The sequence below is a fragment of the Centruroides vittatus genome, unplaced genomic scaffold, assembly GCF_030686945.1.
Source record: "Centruroides vittatus isolate TY-2023 unplaced genomic scaffold, ASM3068694v2 contig_875, whole genome shotgun sequence".
Lineage (NCBI taxonomy): Eukaryota > Metazoa > Arthropoda > Arachnida > Scorpiones > Buthidae > Centruroides > Centruroides vittatus.
In genome coordinates, this window is record NW_027122567.1 from 1827367 (window position 1) to 1854344 (window position 26978).

Below are 26978 nucleotides of genomic sequence, written 5' to 3' on the forward strand. Positions count from 1 at the left end.
CGCTCGGACAGGTCGATTTTACTTTCGAGGGGACATCTTTTGCAATAAAGTTTTTGCGATTCTGAATATTAACTAAACAAACATTTTTTTCAAAATAAATGTTTGTTTAGTTAATACAAAATAAATGAGTTTTTAAAATGTTTTGTTGTCTGTTGTATTCAGAATCGCAAAAACTTTATTGCAAAAGATGTCCCCTCGAGCAGTAAAGATCGACCTGTCCGAGCGCTTTGCTTGGACGAACACGAACACTCTGCCGTTTCGTTTTCGCTGGCCCACCCTGTATATATATATATATTTTTTTTTAATATTGTACTAAACCTTATATCAGCCATTGTAATAACTTTTTTCGAACTTACTGTATGAATTTAGCTTGTCAGAGTGAAAAATTCGAATAAGGAAAAATTATCATCGCTACTCTTCCTCGACGACTTCATTTCTGAAATCTAGCAGTTAATTAATGACTTGTTTTTACACAGAATCGAAAAAACTAGTAGAAAATATGAAAGTTTTGCTGTTTTTGAAAGAAGCTGAGTTTTTTGTATTTTTGCTGAATGAAGAAAGTGTATTGGAGTTTGAAATGATTATTTTGAAAATATTAAATAAATGTCTTTATATAGTAACGCGTTTTGAAATTTTAACTCATTCCTAAAACTATTGAATATTTGGGCACATCTTGTATTTAGAACAAAAAAACGATATTTTGTAGAAGTAGAAAGATGTCGAATAAATACAGTATAACTATTTAGGCCGGATGGCCGAGCGGTCAAGGTGGCAGTCTACCGCTCTGGGGGACTCGGGATCGAATCCGAACGGGTAGAAAATCCCCAGGTATTTTTCGGGGGGTGGTCCGTTCGGATATGTCGGGCCCAGTCCCTCACCACCCGGTCGCCCCATTGTGGGCCTGGCCGAATCCATAATGGGCCTTCTAAAAGAGGCCCTCTTAGTGCCCACAGGGCGGAAAGAGTTAAAAAAAAAAGTATAACCATTTCATATCGAGAGATTCATAATGATATGAAGCAAAACAAATTAAATTTTGTTTCCGAAAAGCGGCCAAAACAAAACAACTTTCTTTACATGTATATTATTATATATTATATATAGTAATAGACAATGAAGTAATAATTATATGACATAAATATTTTATAATGGAATTTTATATGTTTTTATTTATTCTTTTGTTATTCTAAACTTATATACGACAGAGACTAAACATTTTATGACTTATTCAATAAACAGCTTCTGGCAATATGATACAAACAATTTAATATTTTCATTTAATTAAATAGAAAAGAGTTTATTTTTAAAGATAATTAAATTTAATTTATAATTTTATTTTACACTGGAATATTGTTAAAAAGATGTTAAACGTCAATTTTGATGACGTTTATGAATAAATCGATCACTCCGAGACAACACAATTGGGTAGTTTAGATTTGACTTAGCCAATTAGAAAAGGGCACTAAAATTTAAAATTTAGGCGAGAGAGAAGTTATGTAAACAGCTCTCTAACAGATTACGGGTACGTTGTTTTATTTCAATACAAAATTTGCTTTTTTGAGATAGTTTTTGATATAAATAATTTGTTTAAGGAATAAGCTTATTCCCATTAATGATGCATGGTAGTATTATTAATTAATTATTTTATAAACTAATGAGTCGTTCAGTTCTCGAAAAATATCCTGCTAATTGTACAGGATTCCTGTATTTTATTTACCAAATACTACCAAATACGTCATACTACTAAAAAAGACATTCCTCACAATCTTAATTTCCATATAGAACTGATTTAGAAGTTCAGGAAGATATGAAGCTATTCTAGATATGAAAAAAATATGTTATGCTCAATGGTGCAGTCTCTCAGACAGCCCTAAATTTAAACTTGTAAAAATGGAAAGCTACTGATCTAGAAATAGCAAGAACACTGCCGAACTGAGTGTTGCACACTAACTTAAAAGTACACAAAACAAGCTTAAACCGTATATCTCACAAACTATAGATTGGGTTATAATAATGATTAATCCAAAAAATACTTTGTAAATTTAGAAAACTAAACATGTTTTTCAATTCCTGATGTAAATAACTTTATAGTTTTATTCCTACAACAATGAATGTCAAGCGGTACAGTCTGTGAGACTACAATGCAGTTAAGGATTAAAAAAACGTTAAACAAGAAAAAATCTCATCATTGATATAATAGTTTATTAAAAATTAGGTTTGAATTGCATAATGAATATAACAGTTGAAAAATTACCAAAAACTTATTACAATTTCTCCTCCAAGTATTCATTTGATGCCTGTTATTAATAAAGTATTTAAGTATTTTTATTTACAAAAGTTGATTAATTTACGAAATTATAATTTAATTTAAAAACAAATTATAATTTAAATGGTAACTATTATCTTTGCTTGTAATGAGTATTATTTTCTATATAAGCATTTAATAAAATAAATCTTTTGTATATTGTGCATCAGTGTCAGAATGGATAAACTATTGAATACTGATAGTTGGTTGCAGATTTATATCTGACACAGTCTGGCCATGTGGAGTTTTTCAGGATTTCTTTGTGTCTAACACCTAAATAGGGCAAGTTTTCCATAGAAAACCCTCCCGGCAAATCATCCATGTGTGTCATTGCTTTTTTCCATCAATCCAGTCCTACCCTATGTTGTATATTTTACATATTTTCTATTAAAGATTTTTGTTAAATAAATATGGTACTTACCTATCATAAACTATGGTTTTTGTTAATTTTTCATTGTTTTTATAAGTTTTCAAAGTTTCAAATATACGTGCAGCCACTATTCAAGGACTTTAGAAACAAGATGCGGTTATTATTCATATAAAACCTGTATCTGAATTCTCAGAATTTACATTCAAAATGAAAAGGAATGATTCACAGGAAGATTATTTTTAAATGATATCGTAGAAAATTATAATTTCATATATATTCTTTGTGTTATTGGCTCATATAAAATTTTATATCCTTTTAAAATAAGGACATAAAATTCTAATCTGAAACTTTTTGATAAAAATATTCAAATGTAATGTTTTATATTTATCAGATTTACTGTATTTTCTCAGTTAAATTTAGGGCTTCATATAAATCTCAGGGAATAAAGATACTATTAAAAAATAACCTCAGGTTGAAAAACAGAGAAATATGTTGAAGTACCTCATTGTATAGAATAATGTAGTTTAGAGTGATAGATAGATTTTTAAACTATCTCTTCCAAGTGTCTGGAGTCAGATAATATTCTATTCCAATGTTCCTGGAAATGCTTTTTGAAATAAAATTGTAAATATTTTTGAATATAGAATGTGGGAAAAGTCGTGATCAAGTTTACAATTTGGGAAAACTCGCTCGTATTCCAAAAGAAATGTTGAATTTTAATCAGGTAATGGCAGTAGTCAAGATCTTGATTCCTATGATAACATAGAAGCAGACATGAATACTGTAACAATATGATCAGATTGGAAGATGCTGAATCTGGTTAATTATGAAAATAATTATTTTAAATGTTTTAGCTGTAATCCATAAATAGTCAATAAATGGTTTTGATAGTACAGAAAATGTTTCAGGAATTATACTTATTTCTTTCAATTTTTACCCACTCATCTCCTATTTCAAGGTAATGAGTGTCTAACATTTTTAGAAAGATGATTTTTATTTAGGATGCATATTTTTTGAATTATTCCAGTGAGTTGATTAAAATGGACCACCTGTATAAGTAATTTTTTATAATTATAAAACTAATGAGCACTTTATACTAATTTTTGAATTTATTTTAAAACTTAATAATTTTAATGTTTATATTCTTATAAACTTTTTATTTCAGATTTAACTGGATAAAATGAATTACAGTTATTGATTATATGCATTATTAAGAGAAGACAGTGAAGAGCATTGTAAAGACATCTATAATAAGCAATGTTCTAAGTGTTTGAAAATTTGCAGTTAATTCAAATAATGGATGATGATGATTTGATAAAAATGCCTCCTAAAAGAAAAGCTGAAATATCATATGGAACTGATATTGTAAAAAGTCATAAACTATTGAAATATAAGGAAATGCAGAATTTAAATAACACAGAATTAAGAACAAAAGATATGTCTTTAGAAGAATATACAGGAAAAGAGTATATCTGTAAAATATGTTCTGATAAGTTTCAAACTGCACAAATTTTAAATATTCATATGTGGACTCATGGTTCTGCTACTGAACCATTTCAAATTAAATCCTTTTTATGTCTAGAATGTAAAAAAACATATTCAATTCACAGTTTCTTTTTACAACACTTGAAAATTAATCATAATAGTTTGCATTTTTGTAAATATTGTCCCCTCTCATTTGAAACACTATCAACAATGAAACTTCATGTAAAAACAATGCACAAGAGTGAAATCATAAAAAGAGGAAATGATATTGCAAAGTTTGCCTGTGTATTCTGCCAAGCATGTTACTTTACTGTTAATCATCTTGTAACTCATCTTTGCAAGTATCATCATAAAGATGAAATTTCAAATGACTATTATCCTATTTGTAACACAGCTTATGAACATATGTGTTCATCTGATATAACTATAGACAAAGAAAATAAAATGCCAAAACAGACAGAAATTAAAAATTTCAAATCTAATGTCCAAAATAAAGTTCTTAAAAACATACCTGTGAAGAATTCTAAGCTTATGAACAACAGACAATCTTGTTCATATAAAGTTACAAAGAATTTGACCAAGCAAACAACATTAAAAACAATGAAATATAATTGTAGCCATTGTAATATCAAATTTCTTCGGAGTCATCACTTACAAAATCATAAACAAAAACATCACAAAATAGATAAATTTTTTGTACCAACGTACGGATGTGCAAAATGTCCAGCAAAATTTTTTAAAAACAGTTTTTTGCAACATCATCTAACTAGTCATCATAAATTAAGTGTAACTCCAAAGATTTGAAATTTGTGAAATTTAATGATTTTAGATTATATGTGGAATAAGAAATGTATTTACAAGAAGAATATCTTCTGAAATAGTTTGATTATATGCATGTTCAAGAGAATGTGAGACAGCTGATGTACATTATTAAGGATATCTATGCTTTATCTTAAAAAATTAGTAAGGGTAAATCATCATATAATGCATATTCTTACTAATAGTGGTTTTTCTGCCTAATGTATTTTTAAACATTAATATGATCTTTGACCATTCCATAATGTTTACTCAACATGTACTGTACTTATTTGTTTCTGCATTACAGTTTGACATTGGAACTGCTGAGTCTGCTTAATGTAGAAGAATGATTATTTTTTTGCTGAACATCCTCCACAGAAGTGCTACTTCAGAACATGTTGAGTATATTGATGTCATGTTTGGTAGTGGACATCATTTATGCTACCTTCAGGTAGGAATAACTCATTAAAGATGTGCTCCTAAAATAAGTGAAGAATATTTTATATTTTTTACAAAAATGGAGAGACACATTATAGTATTAATCCATCCACATACTACTATCAACAATTAAAAACAAATATGTGCAAAATATAAATTTAAGGATGAATTATTTCACTTTTGTTTTAAGTTGTTAGAAACAAACAGAAGCTAATGAGCAGTCACCAATCACTTGCATAATTGTAATTAATCTTTAAACAGATACATTGCCATTACATAGCAGTACTGCTACTGTACCTCTGCTCAATTAGAACTTTTAAGTCTGCTGAACATAGAAACAAAATATCAAATAATAAAAACATTTTTGATAGCTAATCCACAGTATCTAGTCTATCTAGAAATTTCATGAAAATCTATATTAGATTTTCATGAAATTTCTCATAATGTTTTAGACATATTTTTCATTTAGTACTTTTATCATACTTGAGTTGAAGTTTTAAATACAGTACTAAAGTAACACATTTAAATGTAATAATTTCAATTGATTTATCATTAAATTATGTCACACACATGTCAATTAAATTGAGTTTTGTGTGTCAAAAAATTGTTTCTTATTGGATTAGTTTTAAAACATTTGCTGTATAAAATTAGAAAACAAAATATCACTGTAAATAACTTGGAAATTCACATGAATATTTTTAAGATAAATAACTATGTTCAATGCTAACTCTCAAAATTAGAGAACTTCTAGTTAAAGAAATTTTTGTTCAGATGGCCAAGGTGGTTGAGGCATCTGCCTATCAATTTGGGGATCTTGGCAGATAAAAAACTGCAAAAATTTTTGGGGGTGATCTGTTCCAAATGTTAGCTCCATCCCTCACAAGTTGAATATCCTATTGTGAGCCCAAGAAAACTTACAATAGACTTGAGAAAAAAGGCCCTCTTAGTGCACAGAGGGCAGAGTTAAAAAGAATAATAATGACTTAAAATTAAATCTTATACTTTTTACATTAACACAATATTATTATATAATTATTTTCTAAATTTAACACAATATACAAACTTAAAACAGTTTTTAGTATGCTTTATATCTCAATAAATTATGTCAATGTGATGTTAGCTTTATGTTAAATGTTAGCCATTATTATGTATTGTGTGTAAATTATCTACATTCAGCAGGCTCAACAGTTTTAACTGAGCAGATGTATTTTGACAGTAACTGTTATGTAATGCAAATGAATTTACTGAATGATGAATTAAGAGTTGGTACATGATTGATGGCAATACAGTAGCTTTTGCTCATTTCTATAAATTAAAAACATAGAAGTGAATTAAATTCGTACAGCTATAGACAAAATAATAATTTATGTGGGTCGATTAATATTATAGTGCACATCTTCATATTTGTAAATAATACATACTTGTTGTGTGGGCATGTCATCTTTGATCAGTTATAACAGGCAATATAAATGAAGTCTGCTACTAAATATGTCACCACACTCCGTGTTCCAAAGTAGCATTTCTGTAGAAGGCTCAGCAGAAAAATACTTAATTTCTCAAAAACAGATGAGTTTGCTGAATGCAGCCATTAACTCTAAGCATGAAATCAGTTTAATCTGTTTGAGATGAAATCAGCTGATGGGAAAGTTGTTTGACTGGTTTTAATATACAAATTCTTCTTGTAGCCTGAGGACTAAAAACAATTTCATCTCCAGATACAAAAAATTAATTTTCAGAGCTTAGAATTAATAGATGGTACTGTACAACATCTATAAAAGATCAATTGATTAACTGAAGGAAATTTTATTAAAATCAACATTTTAAAATATTGAAGTATTGCTAAATCATATGTTTCTATTCAAATACATTTTAAATGGCAGCTATTGTAAGATATATTGAAGCCAGTAGAATTTTTTAGGAATTTTCATTGAACATATTTTATACACACACACATTATATTGTATTATATATACCAGGGGTGGCCAACAAGTCGATTCGGGATGGCCAACAAGTCGATCGCGAACCCAATTTTGGTCGATCGTTTGCGATGTCTTGATTTAATGTGTTACACTTGTAACCGAACGCAACGCGTGAACATAACGCGCAAACGCAACTGTAGTGATATCGGACCCTCCGCGTCCTCCCTGAGTTGTGGTTTTGTCGGTCCATGTGCAATCCATTTGAGTACAGTTATAAAAAGGGAATAAGAAATGTAGACAAAGGGTCATAAAACCGAAATAAAGAAAGGCTGGAAGAGGGGCGGAGAGAGTAGGTCGAAACACGGTAAAGAGAGGAAGGGTGAAGTGGTGGTCCCCGAAAGTGATAACGTTGAGTTTCAATTTTTTTCTGTTTAAAATGTAAGTACCTTTTCTTTATGTTTTAAATTAAATTGTGGCTTTTCTTACCTATCTATTTACTTGATAAGTAAGCGTTCTCCGCAACAGACCTCTAAACTATTTTCTTAATTTTCTAGGAAAATATTTAATTCAATACTTATTGTCGTATTTCTTTTGCATTTTAGTATACCCACGAACATGAGTAGTAAACCAAAAAAATCGAAAACTTATCATTTCAATGAAGAATGGGAACTCGATTACTTTTTTACAATGGTGAATGATAAATGTCGTTGCTTAATATGCCTTACTTCGATAGCCATCGCTAAAAAGGGTAATCTGGAGAGACATTTTTTAGCTTTACATAACAAGTATCAAACAGATTATCCACCAAATTCCGAACTGAGAAAACATAAAGTTAGGGGTCTTAAAACTCAATTAACAAATCAACAAAATGTTTTCAAAAAACCAATGTTGAAGTCACAAGCAGTAACTACTGCATCATTCAAAGTAAGCTACCTCTTAGCAAAAAACTGTAAAACATTTTCTGACGGTGAATTTGTAAAGGAAATTTTTTTGGAAATGTCAGATTCACTTTTTAATGATTTTAAGAACAAGAGTGAAATTATTGCTGCAATTCAAGATCTACAACTGTCTCGAAACACTGTGATGCGACGAATTGAGAAGATGAGTGGAAATGTAAAAGAACAGTTATATAACGATATTAATAGATGTTCTTGTTTTTCCCTTCAATGTGATGAATCGACAGATATAAGTGATACAGCACAATTACTTGTTTTCATTCGTATGGTTTTTAAGGATTTTACATGTAAAGAAGAATTGTTGGGTATGATTTCTTTGAAAGAAAGGACTAGAGGTGTAGATATATTCAAAGCCTTTAAAAACTTGCTCAATGATTTGAAAGTACCACTTTTTAAATTAGTTTCAATAACAACGGATGGCGCAGCTGCAATGATAGGTCGCATAAATGGATTTATAACCCTATGTCAAAATGAAGATAAATTCCCAGCCTTTTTGAGCTACCACTGCATAATTCACCAGCAAGTGTTAGCCAGCAAGAGACTAAACACAAAAGAGGTAATGGACATAGCGTTTAAAATTGTTAATTCAATTCGAGGAAGTTCCCTCAAACGGCGTCTCTTCCAACTGCAGCTTGACGAAGGTCAACCTGAATTATTACTACATACCGATGTTAGATGGCTAAGCAGAGGTAAATTTCTGCAACGATTTCGTGATTTATTGCCTGAAATAATAGATTTTCTTCACGAGCAAGGTGGAAAATGTGAAAATATAAATGATGAAACTTGGCTTAGTGACTTAGCATTTCTTACCGATTTTACTTCAATATTAAGTCATTTAAATTTAGAATTACAAGGTAAAAATAAAACAGTAATTGATATGATCAGCTGCATAGATTATATATAAAACAAAATTTATTTTGCTAATAGAAGATCTGCAACAAAATAATCTGAATCATTTTCCAAATATGGCGGATAATATACAAAAACATAAAAATATTAATTATAAGATCGACAAATACATCACGGAAATCCAAAAAGTAATTGAAGATTTTGAGATAAGATTCCAAGATTTTGAAAAAATTAAAGAAATTGTGGAATTTATATCTTTTCCTTTTAAAAAAGATTTAAGTGTGAAATGCATTAGCCAAAAAATTTCAGACATATTTCATATGGAGCAAAAGGCATTAGAAAATGAAATTATAATTTTACAAACTGATTTAATCTTACAAGCCAGAAAATTTGAAGAAAATTTTTGGAAATACGTCAAACGAGAAAAATATCCCAGTATCACCAAATGTAGCGAATATATTTATTCTTGTTTCAGATCTACGTATCTGTGTGAATCGGCATTTTCATACTTAAAGTTAACGAAGACTAAACAACGTTCCGTCCTCACTGATTCCCATACTGAAGACTCATTATTATTATCTTTGTCAGGATATACACCTAATTATGATTTCTTGGTTAGAGACATGCAAACTCAGTCCTCTCATTAATGTTAAGGTAATAAAATAAATTCTAAATATGTCTTTATCTGTAGCTAATTTGAATTAATAAATATTGTTAATAATTACTCGTGTTGTTTTAATTCTCTTGGAAGTGATTTTTTTGGCCCGTTAAATAATTATGTTGTTTTTTACGTAGGTAGATATACAGGCTGTTTCAGAACGAGGTGCACTCCCGCGAACAATTGATAAATTGGCAAAAAATAAGTCTAAAAATCTTATATCATTCTACCACGATAAATTTTCCTGGCGCAAAAAAATAAAATAAAATAAAATAAAATCGCGAAAGTGAAATCTTAAAATCAAATTATCTGCCATTTTGTGCATTTTTATAACAACTTTTTCATATTTAAGAACAAACAGTACCACAACTTATACATCGCAGTTGATAAAAAAATTAAATAGATTTTTAGTAACTTAAAATATAATCTTGAAAAAGTGTTGAAAAATCGAATTAGCTGCAAATGAATGAACTCGTACCTACAAATATCAAAAGTTGAGTCTGGAAATTTGTTTTCTTTATGAATGAAAATAAGTGATTTAAAAAATAAAAAATAGTTTTGAACATATCTTTTGCTTATCTACCCATAGCTTGCGGGAGTGCACCTCGTACTGAAACAGTGTATAAGCATAGTATGTATTTCACATCTCCTCCTCGCCACCTAAACTATGTCTACGACAACAAGTCGATCACGACACATTTTTAAGATAAAAAGTAGATCTTATGTACACAAAAGTTGGCCACCCCTGATATATACGAAGTGTGCAATGCCATTTTTCTCTAAATACATTTTATTGAAGAATTGAATTCTAAATGCAATGTTTTCTGCTGCAAAAGAATATTGTAGCAATATTGGCACTGTAAGTGACTGTATTTTGAAGATGAATTTATGTGAATATATAATGTTTAAAGTGCCAGAGTGCAAGTCATGTGACTTTTGGTGCTTAAAACATTACAGCTTATATTTACATCATTTTGATATTGCAGAGAATTTGTAACCCTAGAAAGTTTTTACCATTTTATTGTAAAATTGAAGTGAATTCATTCATTAGAAAAAGTCTTTTACCTCTCCTGAAAAGTTTTTTTTTTTTGACTTTTTTGGCATTTACAACATTATGGCATTGCACACTTATAAATATACAAGTATATTGTGTGTATGTATGTATGTATATATATATATATATATTTTTTTTAATAAATAATTATCTATTCAAATAAATAAAATATTTATGTACACATAATAGTAAATTCAAAAATATTTCAATTGTAGAAAATTAAGAAGTTAATTTTGTCAAAGCTTGCTTATTTATTTAAAACCACAGACATAAAATCTGTAAATGTTTACTTTATTATAAATTGCTGTATTTTTGAATGTCAAAATAATTTCTAGAATTCACTAATCAAATTTTATGAAATTCTATGTAAACAGTGAAGTTATTGAGCTTTTCAATATATTGAATTGTAATATACTGTATATTTCTGCAGATAAGACTATAGTTGAATCATAAAAAAGCCCCCAAAATCTGGGGGTCGTCTTATAGGACAGATACAAAAAAAATTAGATTGAAATTTATATAAATTAAACCATTATAAAAAAATGGACAAACCATAATTATTTACTAGTACAGAGTAGGGTATGTCCACAAAAAGAATAGCCCATAGGACATTTTTGTGAATAGTCAAGGTCATTACCTGAATGCCCGAATCAATGCAAATGTTTGCAACAATTGCAAGGTGGTGGTGCCAAATGCAAGAAAATAAAATTTGTTCATTCAAAAAATTACGAATAGGACATAATTCCGTACGCTACAGTATTATTATCCAGGTGATGATCGCTGATCTAAACTAAATTCATAGGCCATTGATAGTTTGGGGATCGTCTTATAGGACAGATATATGCTAAAACTATAAATCTTTGACAAAAATTTATATTGTCTTATCTGCAGAAATATATGGTATATTCAAACAAAGTTTTATAACTAAGCTAATTTAATATTAATGTGATATTGAATGTAACAAAATTTTAAATTATTAAAATAGAACATCTTAATTCCTCTCCTAAAATTTATATTTATCATAAAAATACTATTATTGACAAGTTTATAGAAAAATTAATCATATTTTATTTTCAAAGGTAAAAACAATGAAGAATGCATTACTTTTTTTACAAGGTTAAAATATAAATTTATATATATTGTAATCTGTATTAAATATGAAATTCTTCCATTTAAAAATATAACTTTTTAAAAACTTAATTTTTATGTATCAAATACAGGACTTCAAAATCAAGGTTTAAACACAATCTTTTTTAATACTTTATAAGTAAAATAATTTACAAGGAGTTTTATCATAACAATGTAATAAAAATCATAATAAATTATTGGTTATTTCTTGCAAATTGACTCAATCCTTCCTTCAACATATGATGGCTAATTCCATTTGGTACCAATATACTTGTGACTCCTGTGAGGAAGAAATAATGAAAGAAAATTTTTAATAAATTTTGAATTTATATAGAAAATTTTCAAAGTCTTACAAGGAGACTTTATGAGGTAACTGTTATGGATCTCTGAATAATAAGTGTGTATGGATAAGTCTCAATATAAACTTTTATTAAGTAAAGGGAGAAAGTGCACTTCTCAAGCATTTGAGAAAATCAACATTGGTGATTTCTTAATGACATAAGCAAGTTTTATGAGCTTCGTTTATTGAATGCTTTGTAGCTTGCTGCTATCATTTCATCTTTGCGTTTGCAAGTTTTGAGATCAAATCTCAGTGACAGAATATATAAATATATTTCCCCTCAAATAAGAGAAATTTTTACACAAATAATTAAAAATCACATGAGACGAGCTTATACATTTTGTCTATTTATCTACTAGTAAAAATGTGTATTTTTCTTTTACTTTTCCAGCTATTATGTATGCATAACAAGGGAAAGTATTGGAACTGTGTCAAATTTGACTCTTTGAATTTTTCACAAAATCTCCATGTTTTGAGATGACTTGAATCCAAAAAAAAAAAGGCAAAAAAATTCTGTGGGTCTGTGTATTGGCATCTATTTTGCTTAATATCTCAGGACAGCATGGAAATAAAGAAATGAAATTTTGCATGCTAGCTTGTATATAAGGGACATTGATGCTATTAAATTTTGGTTGTGAAAGGTCAAGGGGATGGAGAGATACTGTGGTCACATTGCACATCTTGAGAGGAAGTCTTGTTGAAGATTTTACTTGTTTAATAAAACTCATCTCTACCCTCAAAATCAAGTCTTTTGCTATTTTATAATAATTAAACATATGAGACTTTGTTATAAAAACTTTATATAACAGATGCTGCCATATACACTTTTAGTTATTTTGGTTATTTTCAAAATAAAATCTCATAAAATCCAGAAAAGGTACACGACTTGTTGCTGGATTTTTTTTTTTTTTACTTGTCTATAAAAATAACTTCCAGAATTTTTAAAATACATTAATTCATTTACAAGGTTAAGATGTTTAAAAAAGAAATATGTACATTTTGTCTATTTATCTACTAGAAAAAATGTGTAAGCCTGTGTGATTTTTAATTTATGTAAAAATTTCACACTTTTTTTGGAGAGGAAAAATATATATACAGTAGAGCAGTGTTTCCCAAAGTGTGGTACGCGTACCCCCAGGGGTACGGGAAGAGTTTTGTGGGGGTACACGCTGCACCGTGCTTCGGCTGTTCCTGGTGCAACAAGCAGTTTACTTTTTTCGATTGCAAACATAGAAAAATAATAAAAAAAACTTTGTTACTTCTTAGCAATTTCGCCGGGTGCTGTGATTCTGTGTATTCCTCCACCCTATGGCCAAGACAACAGTGTCATACAAAAACCTCCAGTATTTACACATTGAATTGTTACAATGTGCGCGTGTGTATTTTTAGCTTTTGTGCGATTTTTCTAACAGGAAAGGTTTGTTATATGCTTTAGTATTAATAAAAAGCTAAAATTGCCAAATAAACCAATTTTTCTGTAGCTAGTTACTACAACTAACAATTCTTAGCAGAGACTTACTTTGACAGTGCTTCTAGAAAGACGAAAATGAGACCTAAAGTCCATATCGCTATATCTAGGAACAATATTTTCCACATAGTCTTCTATTTTGGCTTTTTCGATTTTTCAATTGCAGCAGCACATAGAAATGGAATATCCTCGTTATCTTTGGTTTTTGATTTAAAGTATATGCAATTTTTTGACGAGGGGTACTCAGCATTAAGAAAATTATACAAAGGATACACAGATGTCAAAAGTTTGGGAAACACTGCAGTAGAGCATCGATTATCCGACCCCCGATTAGCTGACTTATCGGTTAACCGACCGCGTTCTAGTCTGCAAATTCAAATGTCCACTAGTGATGTGGTGCTACAATATTTGGTTATGTCTTGGCTACTTTAATATTATTTTTGTTAAATTTTTGCATGTTTTAGCTGGCAGCACTGGCTCGACCGTGAAAGGAAGGCTAGTATTTAAACCAGGCCTAATACACTATACTAATAATGTATTTTTTCATACTTTTCGGTTATCTGACTTTTCAGTTATCCGACCAACCCCTGTCCCCAATTGAGTCGGATAATCGATGCTCTACTGTATATTCTATCACCAAGATTCAATCTCACAACCTTGCATACATGAAAAAAACAATAGTAGCAAGCCACAAAGAATTCAATAAACAACACTTGTAAAACTTGCTCATAAGTCATAACTTGCTTATAAGGATTTCTTAATGTCGATTTTCTCGAAAACATTTGAGAAGTGCCTTTCTTCCTTTGCTTAATAAATATTTATATTGAGACTTATCCACACACACACACACACACACACACACACACACACACACAATATTATTCAGATCCATGTCAGACACCTTGTAAGGTCTCTTTGTTAATGCAACACACAGTATGGTCTTGTTTTACATGAGTTACATATCATTAGGTACTGTACCATGTAAGTTTGTGTTCACTTCAAATGTTCTTAGACAACTGTCTAGACACTTATGCAACCTTTTACAATTAACAGAAAAGTGTTAACTAAAACATTTTAAAGAAATTTTAAAATGTTAAAAATTTTAAACATTTTTGAATATACAGTATAATAAAATTTTACTTTTTGTCAAGTATGTTACATACATACAAGGGTATTCACCACAGGCAAATGTGGATGGCAATTGATTAATGTGATTCATCTAACCATTTGCCATACAACCCCACATAAAACAAGGCTCTACTATATGGGATATTACAGACAAGATATTTGTTACAAATTATTTTAATATTTAGAATTAATAAAAAAGCCATTGCTTGTGTATTTGCAAATTTCCCAAAACTACTACTATTTTGTCCACTCCAGGTGAAACTTTGGTTTTATACTTGTCAGAACATAAAAATATGTTACTTTATGGAAATATTAGCCATAAAAAAGTTTTCATTGATTTTAGCTTTAAAGTTGCATTTTAAAATATTTTGGCAAATGGCATAATTTTAAATATAATAAATACAATAAGGCTTTTTTTTTTTTGCTTCTACAACAAATTAATTTAATACCATAGTGACCATACGACTGACATTCTGTTATCCAATTGGAAGTAACAATCTAACAAGCCTGTTATTTAAAATGTATTATCATGCATCAATTATGTTCCAATGGAAAGTATAGGATACCCTTAATTTGTAGAAGTATTACCATATTTTATGGACTATAAGACGCACCTTAATTTTTAAGCAATTTTTTAAAAAAATACCTATAAGATGCTACAGACTATAAGACGCACCTGAATTTTGGAGGCAATTTTTCGAAGAAAAAAGTGCGTCTTATAGTCCGTAAAATACGGTAGTTACTCTTCTTGAATTTCTTAAAATCGCTACTTTATAGAAAGAAGTCTGTCATATTTTGACAGGGAAATTTCTAGTGATTTCATAAAATTCATCCAAAAAAAAATTTACTTCAAAATTGATGTTTTAATGATGGTAATATTTCAGTAACAGTTTAAAAATCAATTTCAATTTTTTAAGAAAATTGTCTTTCATTTGTCTATGTATTACTTCAAAAACTGTTAGTACAAAACTCTTTTAGTTACAGTTTATATTCATACATACAACAGTTCAAATGAAAAAATGCAATCCATTGTCATTATTGTAGTTTTATTTGCAATATGAAAAGAAACTTCAAAATAACTGTTTAATATTTGAGGATTAAACTAGCTTCTGATCATGTTTAATTATTTTTTAAATGAGGAAAAATAACTTTTTTTTTAATTAAAGGAACATTTAAAAGATGGATAAAGTTTTGATATTTTATCAATAATTAATGAAATTTAAATAAAATATGACTTTCAGAAAAAACAATGTTAAATATAAATCTTATAACATTTGCATCATATTACTTGAAACATCTAGCTTAAAAATGCAGATTAAATAATAATACCACAGCAAGTCCTTGTTTAGTGTTTTGTTATAACAACTTTATGGAAAGATACAAATACATTTGTAATCATTTACACATGTTATGATTACTATTGTTGAATTTTCTCTATAAACAATAAAATTGATTTTATGAGGTGAAAAATAGATACTGGAGGTTGCAAACACAATTAAATGAGATTATCCAAATTATAACAAAATCAATTTTAATCTTATGCTGCATGATGTCATTTCACCTACAGTCCGTAAAGAAATTATAAACTCAAGACAAATTTTTCTGTGTTTTAATTTCTTTTCATTCACAGTCAATTGTTACAGTATGAGATGATTTTAATTAGTCTTAAGAATATATAATGAAATAAACAAGTCTTTGTATTGTATCATTTTAATAAAGAATCAAAAATTTGAATTGTTACAATTTTTTGTTGTATACAATTTATAAACTCGGGTGAAAACTGATTATTACCATTGAATGGAACAATCCACTATGCATGTATTTATGTAAATTAGTGTGTGTAACATTTTGGGTGAGTCTAAGAATTCAAACTAATAAAGTGAAAAAATGCCAAGGGGAGTAACCTTAACTGAAAGTGAAATACGAAAAATCTATTTCGTTAAGGGAAAAGGATGGCCAACTCGTAAAATTGCTTTAAAACTTGGAAGATCTCAAACTGCAATACAAAACATACTGAAAAAGGGTGACAATTATAGCAAAATTAAACGTACAGGACGAAAACCAAGTCTGCAGCCTCGTGACCATCGCCGCATTGCTAGTCTTGCAACAAATGAATCATTGTCTACTCATGAGATAGCTGCAGTTTTACCAACTCCAGTGTCCCACCAAACTGTGTGGAAAAGCTTGAGAAAGAATAAAACAATAAACTTTATGAAAGTGAAGTCCAAACCAAAGCTAACAGAGTTACATCGGTCAACAAGGCTGCAATGGGCAAAAGATCATGTTACCTGGACAACTGAATGGAAAAAAAATAGTTTTCTCAGATGAGAAAAAGTTTAACCTGGATGGCCCGGATGGCCAAGCATATTATTGGCACGATACAAGAAAGAATCCCAGGGTCAAATTCAGTAGACAACAAGGTGGAGGTTCAGTAATGATCTGGGCAGCAATCGGATATGAAGGGAAAACAGATTTGGCATTTATTAATGGGCGAATGAATTCTGAGATGTACCAAGCTATGTTATATGAACATCTAATCCCATTTAGTCCTCTCATTGGTGGTCAAGACTGGATCTATCAACAGGACAATGCATCTGTTCACAAGTCAGCCAGTACTACAAAGTGGTTTTCACGTGAAAAAATTGAAGTGATGGTTTGGTCAGCATATAGTCCAGACCTTAATCCCATTGAAAACCTTTGAAGTCAACTTGTGGCATTAGTTTATTGCCATGGAAAACAATACAACACATCCAATGAGCTTAAAGTTGCATTGTATAATGCCTGGGACAAAATTAAACTAAGTGACATTCAAAACCTGCTTGATTCAATGCCTAAACGAGTTGTGGAGGTAATTGAAAACAAGGGAGGGTCCACAAAGTATTAAAAACTCTACTAAATCACCTTTGAGTTTATAAATTGTTTACAACAAAAAATTGTAACAATTCAAATTTTTGATTGTTTATTAAAATGATACAATACAAAGACTTTTTTTTCATTATATATTCTTATGATAATTCAAATCATCTCATATAGCAACAATTGACTGTGGATGAAAAGAAATTAAAACACAGAAAATTTTCACTTGAGTTTATAATTTCTTTACGGACTGTAACATTGTCAATATGTTCTTGGAAACTGTGACATTAAATGAGAACTTGCTGCATACTAGAAATATTTGTGCTTTATAAAACAAAAGTATATTTACCAAGTCGTCTAACATCTCGAATGTTACGTTCTTCATCATCAAAAAATAACATATGCTGATATTCATAATTTGTTTTTTCTTGAAATCTGAAATAAAATAATAAGAAAAAATATATACCCCTGTATAATTTTAATGATATTTATACAGGTATACCTCGAGTTATGTCGTTTTGAGTTACGTTGTTTGTCAAAAAAGTATGTGGAAAAATAAAAATCAAGTTTAAGTCATTTTATTCGACTTTACATCCGTCTGCCACAAATATTGAAGTCGTAATATCACTAAAAAAGCGTTAAAAGCACATAAAATCATTAAAATATATACATTTACAGTAAATGTTAATATAATCATCATAAATCCTAGAGAACGAAACATGAAAACATCTGTATTTCTGTGTTGTCGTCTTATTTAGAGGTCTTTAAGTGCTCATTATTGGCGTTTTCCACCATAGTTTTAACTTACGTCGTAGCTACACAAGTAAATTTGACTTATGTCACCTCTCTTGGAACCAATTACCGACATAAGGCGGAGGTATACCTGTATTTGCCAGACACTACAAAAATTATAGATAACTTTCATATCATTTGGATGGGATTGGATAACTTTATGAAATATATTTGTAACAATAACATAAACATTGCTGTTTAATATAGTTTTTTGAAATAAAATTTATTTTATGTGAAATATGAATTTATACAAGACTAATAAGGAAACAATTATTTGTATTTAAAAAATCATTCCTGGAAAACTTGACAATTTTTCAAATTGAATATTTTCAATTCCAAATCCTGGAAAATTGTTTTTCCTGGGATTCGAGATTTAAACTTCAAGCATTTTACCAGCTCAACAAACTAATAAAGTTAAGTGAACTCAAGGTAAATGCTTGAAATGATATAATGGCTGCAACAAGACAGTCAAAGTAGCCAAATCAGTAGACAGCAAAAAATGGACAACCTAAAGAGAATTTTGGTTGTTTAATTTTGTTTTCATATCAACAATAAACAATTGTAAAGCGAATTCCATAATGATAAACATTTTATATGAAAATTAATTTCAAATTAATGGAAGAAGAAAGTGATTTACAAGACAGTTTATCTGAAACAGTTCATACAGATTCAAATATTGATAATAATAAGACCCTACATTTGTTTTTCAGAGTTCAAAAGACCAAAGTTTCTCAAAAATACTGTATTACAAAATTATTGATATATTAAAATTCAACACAATACAGAGCTGCTTTGCTTTTGATTTGAAGAAGTAGATGGAATAACATTGTATATTCCTTTACTTTTTAATAAATTTTTTGATATAAAACAAGGTTTAAATGCATATGGTCTATAGTTGTGGCATCATAAAAAATGGAAAATCTCATTTCTGTACACTTAAGTTGAAAATAGTGGTGATGTGACTGCAACATCACAATAGTTTAAGCCTAAACATTAATTTTATCAATAAAAATATTTAATATGAAAATAAAATGCTGAAGAATATTTTACATACTGTGTTGAACAAACTCTGGCATCAAAAAAATTTTATTGAATTTTCAAAATACAATTCAAGTACAGTTTAAATCAAGATTAGGTGTATTGTTCTTATAAGTATTTCATGTAATCTGGATTAATGACATGTTATAAACAATTGAAGTTCATCAAATACAAAAGAGCAAAACGCTTGTTAAGGAACATGCTAATAGATATTAACAAGTCATTTTTAAATAGGAAACTAAGCAAGCATCATAAACATCAAGAACTGGTATATATTATCTAAAAAAAAAAAGTACACCAAACCAGTTAAACAAACACCAAAAATATTTAATATAACAAACATTTTCATCCATATCAATCAGACATCCTCAGGTTACATAAGCCCATATAGACAAAAGCCTTCGTTATATTAAATATTTTTGATGTTTGTTTAACTGGTTTAATGTACTGGTGGTTTTTTAGATAAGCAAGCATCTGAAACAATGAACTATCATAGGAATTTATTCTGGCACTTGCTCTTTTTAACTTAAGGCCAATTCATATTTCATGGGAAAGGAAAAGAGAAGAGAATGTCTCTCTTCTCATATGTATACTGATGAATGAGAAACATGCATGTACTTTTGATACTTGCAGTTAAGTATGCTTTCAAGGCTTTAATTAAGAATTTTAAGATTAAAATAATCACATATAATCTCATTTTTTAATTTGAGAAGAGAGAATGGAGAACATTATAAAAAAATTAAAGAAGATAATCCCAAAATGTATTTTTGGCATTTCAGGTAACTTTTAAACATACTGTATATGTAAAGATAGCATCTATTCAGATTTAATTAACTTAAAATACTATATATAAATGATAAATTACAATTTATCAAAGATAATTCTGCTGTAGTTCTAATCATCTCAATTTTATCAGTCCCACATTTACTGCAGAGATCGCAAAGGGTTTGGACTACCAACAGAGAGAAATGTAGGATTTCTGTTGACTTTGGTCACTGACCAAAAGAGAACAAAAGTGTGTCACTAGTAATGCACAAAGTGTTGCACACTAAACCTGTTTAGTGTCATCTCAAAGTAAGAACCAGACTTCATACATTAAAAACAATAATCTTTAAAAAATTGTAAATTTTCTAAAAATAAACGAGTTTTAAAAAACAACTCTTTTTTATCCGATTTCGAAATGAGCGAAGAACTGAGATGGACACCTTAAAAATTAACAAATATTTCTTACTTTATTGTTCATTATCCATACGTTATTATCCAAATTATCCAAATGCATTTCACAAAATCGTTTGCCTCTTCAGTGGATATTACACCTTTACAACACTGTTACATTTATATTCTATCAAACTATCCCAGCATGCATCTACAGATAAACCAGTATTCAAATTGATGACATTTGCATAACTTTTGATGCAATAATGTTCAATGATGCGTCTCGTTACAATATTTTCTATTTTATACAATATTTTAATATTATTTCTATTTATGATACAATTCTTATTTTTACAATGTTGATGCCACGGAGATTCGGTTCTTTTTAGTCGAATTGCCGCTTCATGCTCTTTAATACGTTGTTCAAGCTGTCTTCCTGTTTCGCCGACATAGATTTTACCTTCTGGACATGTACATATTAATTTGTAGACGACTCCCGCTATTTTCAAAGAGTCCCTTGAATGTCCTACCATTCCTCTATTCACTACATAAATACTTTTGCTTAATCTATTTTTCTGTTCACCCACTAAGTTGACAGAACAATTTTTAAAGTTATTTTTATATTTTTCAAAAAATTTTTTAATATATGGAATTTTAATGTATAGATTATTACTTTTCTCTTTCTTTACATTATATCTACTGATGGTATAACAATTGTACCACTTACGTATTAATTGTTGCGGATAATCGTTAAGCAAATATTTTTTAAACAGGTTTTCAGTTTCAAGTTCTATATGCTTCTGCAATGTTGTTCTATTAAAAATTTTTCTTAGTTCCATCAGAAAAACGTTTCTTTTTATACCTAAAGAACAGTACGATTTATAGTTGATTACTTTATCATTATTACAACTCTTTGTATACTTACGAAATAGTAGTGTTTTTTCCTGTCGTGTGATTGTAACATCTAAATAATTAATTTCATTATTTCTCTCTTCTTCGTAGGTGAATCTAATATCATTGTTTAAACTGTTTGCATAAGTTTCAATGTTTTTGGCTGTAGTAATATTGGAATCATACAGGATCAATATGTCGTCTACATACCTGGCATAAAAGGAAATACCTTGGGACTGGAAAATCTTTTGATCTAGTGATGTCATGCATATATCTGCAATCTTCGGGCCTATAACGGACCCCATTGCTATCCCATCTTTTTGTTGATAAAAGTCTGTAGAAACTGAAAAATAGTTGTTTTTAAAAGCAAATTGTATAAATTCTAAAATGTAATTAGGTAAACAATAATTACTTAAACATTCTGAAACAAAATTCCACTTAATTGATGGGTACATTGATTTCACATCCAGACTCATAAGTCTAAAGGATTCCTTACTTTGACCATATAACAGATGCGAGATTAGCTGATCTGTATTTTTTATACTGTATCTAGAATCTGGTATACACTGTAAATAATTTTTTATATAATGTTCTAAATTATATATAAATATTCTATATTATATAATTAACCGAATAGAAAATATTGTAACGAGACGCATCATTGAACATTATTGCATCAAAAGTTATGCAAATGTCATCAATTTGAATACTGGTTTATCTGTAGATGCATACTGGGATAGTTTGATAGAATATAAATGTAACAGTGTTGTAAAGGTGTAATATCCACTGAAGAGGCAAACGATTTTGTGAAATGCATTTGGATAATTTGGATAATAACGTATGGATAATGAACAATAAAGTAAGAAATATTTGTTAATTTTTAAGGTGTCCATCTCAGTTCTTCGCTCATTTCGAAATCGGATAAAAAAGAGTTGTTTTTTTAAAACTCGTTTATTTTTAGAAAATTTACAATTTTTTAAAGATTATTGTTTTTAACGTATACAATAACCGATCCCATTGCTTGATATTTGTTTATTATTCAGACTTCATACATTGCAGATCTATCAACCATACAGCCTCAGAAGTTTGGATACACAGATAAATTAGCTATAGTAACTTAGATTTATATCTTGGATTAAAATTAGACAGAAGCCTAATCTTTACGCTCATACAGAAGTTGTATATAATATCAAAGATAAGTTATATTCACAAACAGAAGCGAATGAGTCTGCTGGCATCTTTGTCTTTTGTGTCTTCCTGACACACAAACAAGACACTCAGTTACATGTTATTATGTCAAAGAGATTTCTTAAAGAAAATTAAAATGATTTTAGAGACATTTTTTGACGTCAAAAAACGCAGCAGTCCGTAACCTGCACCATTAAAGTCTGAAGGTTTTTAACATATAAATCTGTAAATTATATGCAGGAAATTATGTATAAAATTTATAAATTATACCTTTTAAAATGAGTTGTTTTACGACCAGGATATATTTCAGGAAATTCAAAATATTTTTCCCAATCTAATAATCTCAATAGCTGTTTAGCACCTTCTGGCCATTCAGTCCTACAATATAAAAGTTTCAGTTTTAATAAATTTAAAATATTAAGAATAATAACTGAAAAGTAAATATTATCAATGTAGAGAAAAATTATCTGTATTTTTATAATTAAAAAATTGTGTGTAAATTTTATTGGGCTGCAATTTGAAAAAAATTGTAGACCTATAAATTCCCACTGTTGTCTGTCCGTCAGTGTTTCCTTAATCTTGAGAACAGTGTTAGATGGAAGATAAGACCAGATATGGAAACCTTAGGGGCAGAAGGCCCCAATTAACTATATAAGAACTTCTGATACAAACTGGAAGTCGTGTTATTTCAATTCAAAAAATTTCCCCCAAAAGGTGTTAGATAGATGACTGGCACAACTCTATTGTTAAAGGAAAAGTATGATGTACACGGGCAAGCCACTACTAATTTGAGGTGGAGAGCATATATTTTAAATTAAATGAATTAAAAATTGCAGCCCAGCATTGTGACATTGTCACAATAAATAATTGCTCATTTATTTTAAAATGTTTCTGAATATGCAAGATGAACATAGTCTTTCCCATATTATACAATTTTATTTTTAAAAATCTGCTAAAGCTGCAGTGTTCAGTTTGTGACAGTGTTGGCTAGTTTTGAAAAGATTGCGCTGCTGTTATTAAAAGAAAAAATGACTTCTATGTAGGAAAAAAGCAGTGTGTCCATTAGTAATGCTAAATTGAATCAGCAATTATTGCTCACTGCAGTTTTAGAAGAGAATGCAGATGGCCATCCACTATCAAAGAGACTGTTGATGCTGTACAGGATGCATTCCTTCTAAATTCACACTTTGGGCATCTTGTGAATTTGAGTTTCTACATAAAGAAAAATTTTACACAAGAGACTTAACTCGTATGCATATAAAGTGCAGATCATCCAAGCATTGAAGTGTAATGATTTCTACTCTTGTGACAGATTTTGCATTGCATAGATAATGACAATGATTATCTAAAGGGTGTGTACCTCTCAGCTGGAGTTACATTTATTTATTTATTATATATATAATAGATCTCCTCCCCACATCAACAAAAAAACCCTTAACAGATAAAATACAAAAGTGAAAAAATACTAAAAACAAACATGTGGTTACAAAAAACTGTAAAGAATACATTTATGAGTTTCTTTTATATCGTGGTTATTCAATATGAAGCATGTATTTGACATTATTCATATTGACACCAATACAATAAAAAAATGATCTATGGAAACTAGTTAAACAAAAAAATGGAGTATAAATATAGGATGAACTGGGAATTTTTCTCAGGATAATCTAATGGGAAGCCAATCAGACAAAATAAAATCATTAAAATATTTTTTTAAAAGTAAACAATTGAAATATTTGATTCTTTTACTGGTTATGGGGAAATCCTACTCTAATCCTAGCTGAATTCAGTGTACAAGTGAAAGGTAAATTACAAAATTTGTTTAATGTAAAATAAATTTTATCTAGTTCTTTTGAAACTTTATCAAAGGTGTGGCCATAAACCAGATGGATAATCAATGAGTGAATAAAATTAAGCAAAAAAAAAAAAAATATATATATATAAAACATCTTTAGAAGAGATTGGACTAAGAAATGCCATCAGATTCCATGACAGACTGCAAGCACTTTAACTAACTTATCTATATGGCCTTTAAATGGTAATTTGTTATTGAAAATTATACCAAAGGTCATTGTATGAATGAACATATTGTAATGCATCATCATCAACAACAAAAGACATGGCAATACAGTTAGTATAGTCAAAAAGCAAAATGTATGAATATGAGGATAAAAAATCTCATCATTGAAAAGAAAAATAGCCCTAAATTGTATGTTTGGTGCTTACTAGATGGCAGAGTCATCAGATCTTTTGCAGAATCAATATAAACAGCTAGCATGTACTGTGCCTGGTGTAAGTTAGCCGACCTTTAGGGGAGAATCTTAGATCCTGCGTCAGGATGATCTAGGAATGTTCGTGTGTGGGTGTGATGGAGGAAACAAAGATAATAAGTTTCTTACAAAAAACCCATTTATTTTGACAGGAAATAACTTACACTATGCGCAAAGTTCTTTAAACAATTGAAGGTTCGAAAGTTCTAAGTGTCGAGGATGTTTTTTCTAATGTCGCTCGAAGGTTGGGCCCTGGGGCAGCAGCAGATGAGGAGATTCATCAGTTGGCGTCGGTGGCACAGCTCTCTGTCCAAAGCAAAAAGACGCTGTGTGTCAATTCACAGAAGACAGTTTTCCGCCCTTGTGCTGTATGAACACAAGGGTGGAAAACTGTCTTCCGTGAGTTGACACACGGCATCTTTTTGCTTCAGACTCCACTAACTGAGTGTCCCGACCTTGATGATCGGGGATTATATCAATCTCCGTTCTCCCCCTTTTGTCCATTCTGATTGGTTCCACGTCTCTTCTTCCTGCTCCCTGATTGGTCCCTCGTCTGTCCCTAAGTGAAAGACAAGACCCGTTTGGGTCACGAGAAGGATCAGCTTCAGAGAATTACCCGACACCATCCTGGACGGAAGGTGTTGATGGGACTTTGAACTTGTGCTCATATTCCCTCATTGTTGTCTAGTCTATGACATTAGAATTTTAACAATCTGACATGATGTCCCCTTTTACAATTAACCTTTCCCCTTTTCCAAAATTTTTCTATCTTCTAATTGCTTGTATATGAGCACCTTGTCAAAGGTCCATCTCTACTGGAGGACGCTCATTTACATTTATTGTGTTATGTTTTACATTAATAGTATTTTTTTTTTCGTCTCAGTTTCATATGAATAGCACAACGAATCTGATCTTTGATTGGTTTTAACAATGGAGGTTTTTTCCCCCTAGTTTTGTTTTAATAAATTTCTATAATAAATGTTTAATTTCAACCCATTTTTGGAACCTCACACTGGACATGTTGGAGCCTTTTATAACACCTCAACTAAACAAATCAAATCTTCCACTGATTTTCCAGTAAAACTGTGCACTATCAGATTGGATATTCAGTGTTTGAGATTCTCTCAATACCACACTTTCCAACAAATAGATTGGATATGATGATCCAATGTCCTAGTCATCATGATCACTAGATCACTGTTCTGCAACTTTTTTCTGCTTGCACTCTAGGTTGTTATGTACACATAACAAAGGAAAGTATTGGATTCATATTGAATTTGACCCTCAGTCTTTTGCAAATCTTCATATTTTGAGATCTAAACCCAAAAATGTCAAAAAAATAAATAAATAAATAAATATATATATATATATTTATTATATATATATATATATATATATATTTATATTTATTTATTTATTTATTTTTTTAAATATTTCATAAAATATAAATTTATTTTTTAAATATATACATACAGAATATAGAATATTTCTGTATACCCCATGATTCAACCCCATGACTCCCCCACCTCTTTACCCCATGACTCAACACGGCACATCAAAATGTTATTTCCTTCAAAAATGTATGATATGATACTATTAATAGAATTACATAATGCCACTAACCTATTATTATTATTATTAAGCAGACATCAACACCTGTGAGCAAATTTATTTTACATATAATTTCTTAGAATACATAAAAATGCGTGGCTTATAATAAAGAATAAACAATCATCATCATATTTCATCAGTGCTGCAGCAGAGAATGAAATATAAGTATAAGAAACACAACCACTGTGGTAAAAATATATAAATAAAGCTTGAAATTGTAAATATATGTATATGCAAATATGTAAAAGTTCATGTCACACCTTTCACCATGTGACAGCACACCA

At 29.6% G+C, this 26978-nt stretch overlaps 3 protein-coding genes and 1 long non-coding RNA gene across 8 annotated transcripts in view; 2 read left to right on the plus strand and 2 right to left on the minus strand.

The window, feature by feature from the left end:
* The first annotated feature begins 1462 nt into the window (after window positions 1–1462).
* Window positions 1463–4977, plus strand: LOC136982988 (PR domain zinc finger protein 5-like). 2 transcript variants are annotated; one of them, XM_067279586.1, is made up of 2 exons: window positions 1463–1519; window positions 3838–4977. In XM_067279586.1, exon 2 carries the CDS (start codon window positions 3969–3971, stop codon window positions 4959–4961), a length of 993 nt encoding a protein of 330 aa, XP_067135687.1. In that variant the 5' UTR covers window positions 1463–1519; window positions 3838–3968; the 3' UTR covers window positions 4962–4977. The 2 variants fall into 2 exon arrangements, with proteins under 2 accessions (XP_067135687.1, XP_067135685.1); XM_067279584.1 differs by lacking the exon at window positions 1463–1519 and adding an exon at window positions 2507–2624.
* A 2950-nt stretch (window positions 4978–7927) lies between these two features.
* LOC136983074 (general transcription factor II-I repeat domain-containing protein 2-like) lies at window positions 7928–9764 on the plus strand. The gene is made up of 2 exons (XM_067279707.1): window positions 7928–9122; window positions 9196–9764. The coding sequence occupies exons 1-2, from the start codon at window positions 7928–7930 to the stop codon at window positions 9762–9764; spliced, it is 1764 nt and encodes a 587-aa protein (XP_067135808.1).
* Window positions 9765–12059: 2295 nt separating this feature from the next.
* LOC136982994 (magnesium-dependent phosphatase 1-like) overlaps window positions 12060–26978 on the minus strand; it is a 29490-nt gene continuing 14571 nt past the window's right edge. For all 4 annotated transcript variants that reach the window (XM_067279595.1, XM_067279592.1, XM_067279594.1 and 1 more), the window contains exons 4-6: window positions 23084–23191; window positions 18099–18184; window positions 12060–12237 (exon numbers count right to left, since the gene is read on the minus strand). In XM_067279595.1, the coding sequence (XP_067135696.1) occupies window positions 12152–12237; window positions 18099–18184; window positions 23084–23191 (280 nt within the window). In that variant the 3' untranslated portion in view covers window positions 12060–12151. The remainder of the gene's footprint in view (window positions 12238–18098; window positions 18185–23083; window positions 23192–26978) is intronic.
* Window positions 21505–22109, minus strand: LOC136982997 (uncharacterized). The gene is made up of 4 exons (XR_010881961.1): window positions 22038–22109; window positions 21836–21968; window positions 21660–21742; window positions 21505–21596 (listed from the first exon to the last, which is right to left on the minus strand). It is a non-coding gene; the product is annotated as an uncharacterized lncRNA (long non-coding RNA).

Coding starts and splice junctions, on each gene's coding strand:
- LOC136983074 (XM_067279707.1), top strand. CDS start 7,928: ATGAGTAGTAAACCAAAAAAATCGAAAACTTATCATTTCAATGAAGAA. Junction 9,123..9,195: donor TTTAAATTTAGAATTACAAG/GTAAAAATAAAA, acceptor TTTTGCTAATAG/AAGATCTGCAACAAAATAAT.
- LOC136982988 (XM_067279586.1), top strand. CDS start 3,969: ATGGATGATGATGATTTGATAAAAATGCCTCCTAAAAGAAAAGCTGAA.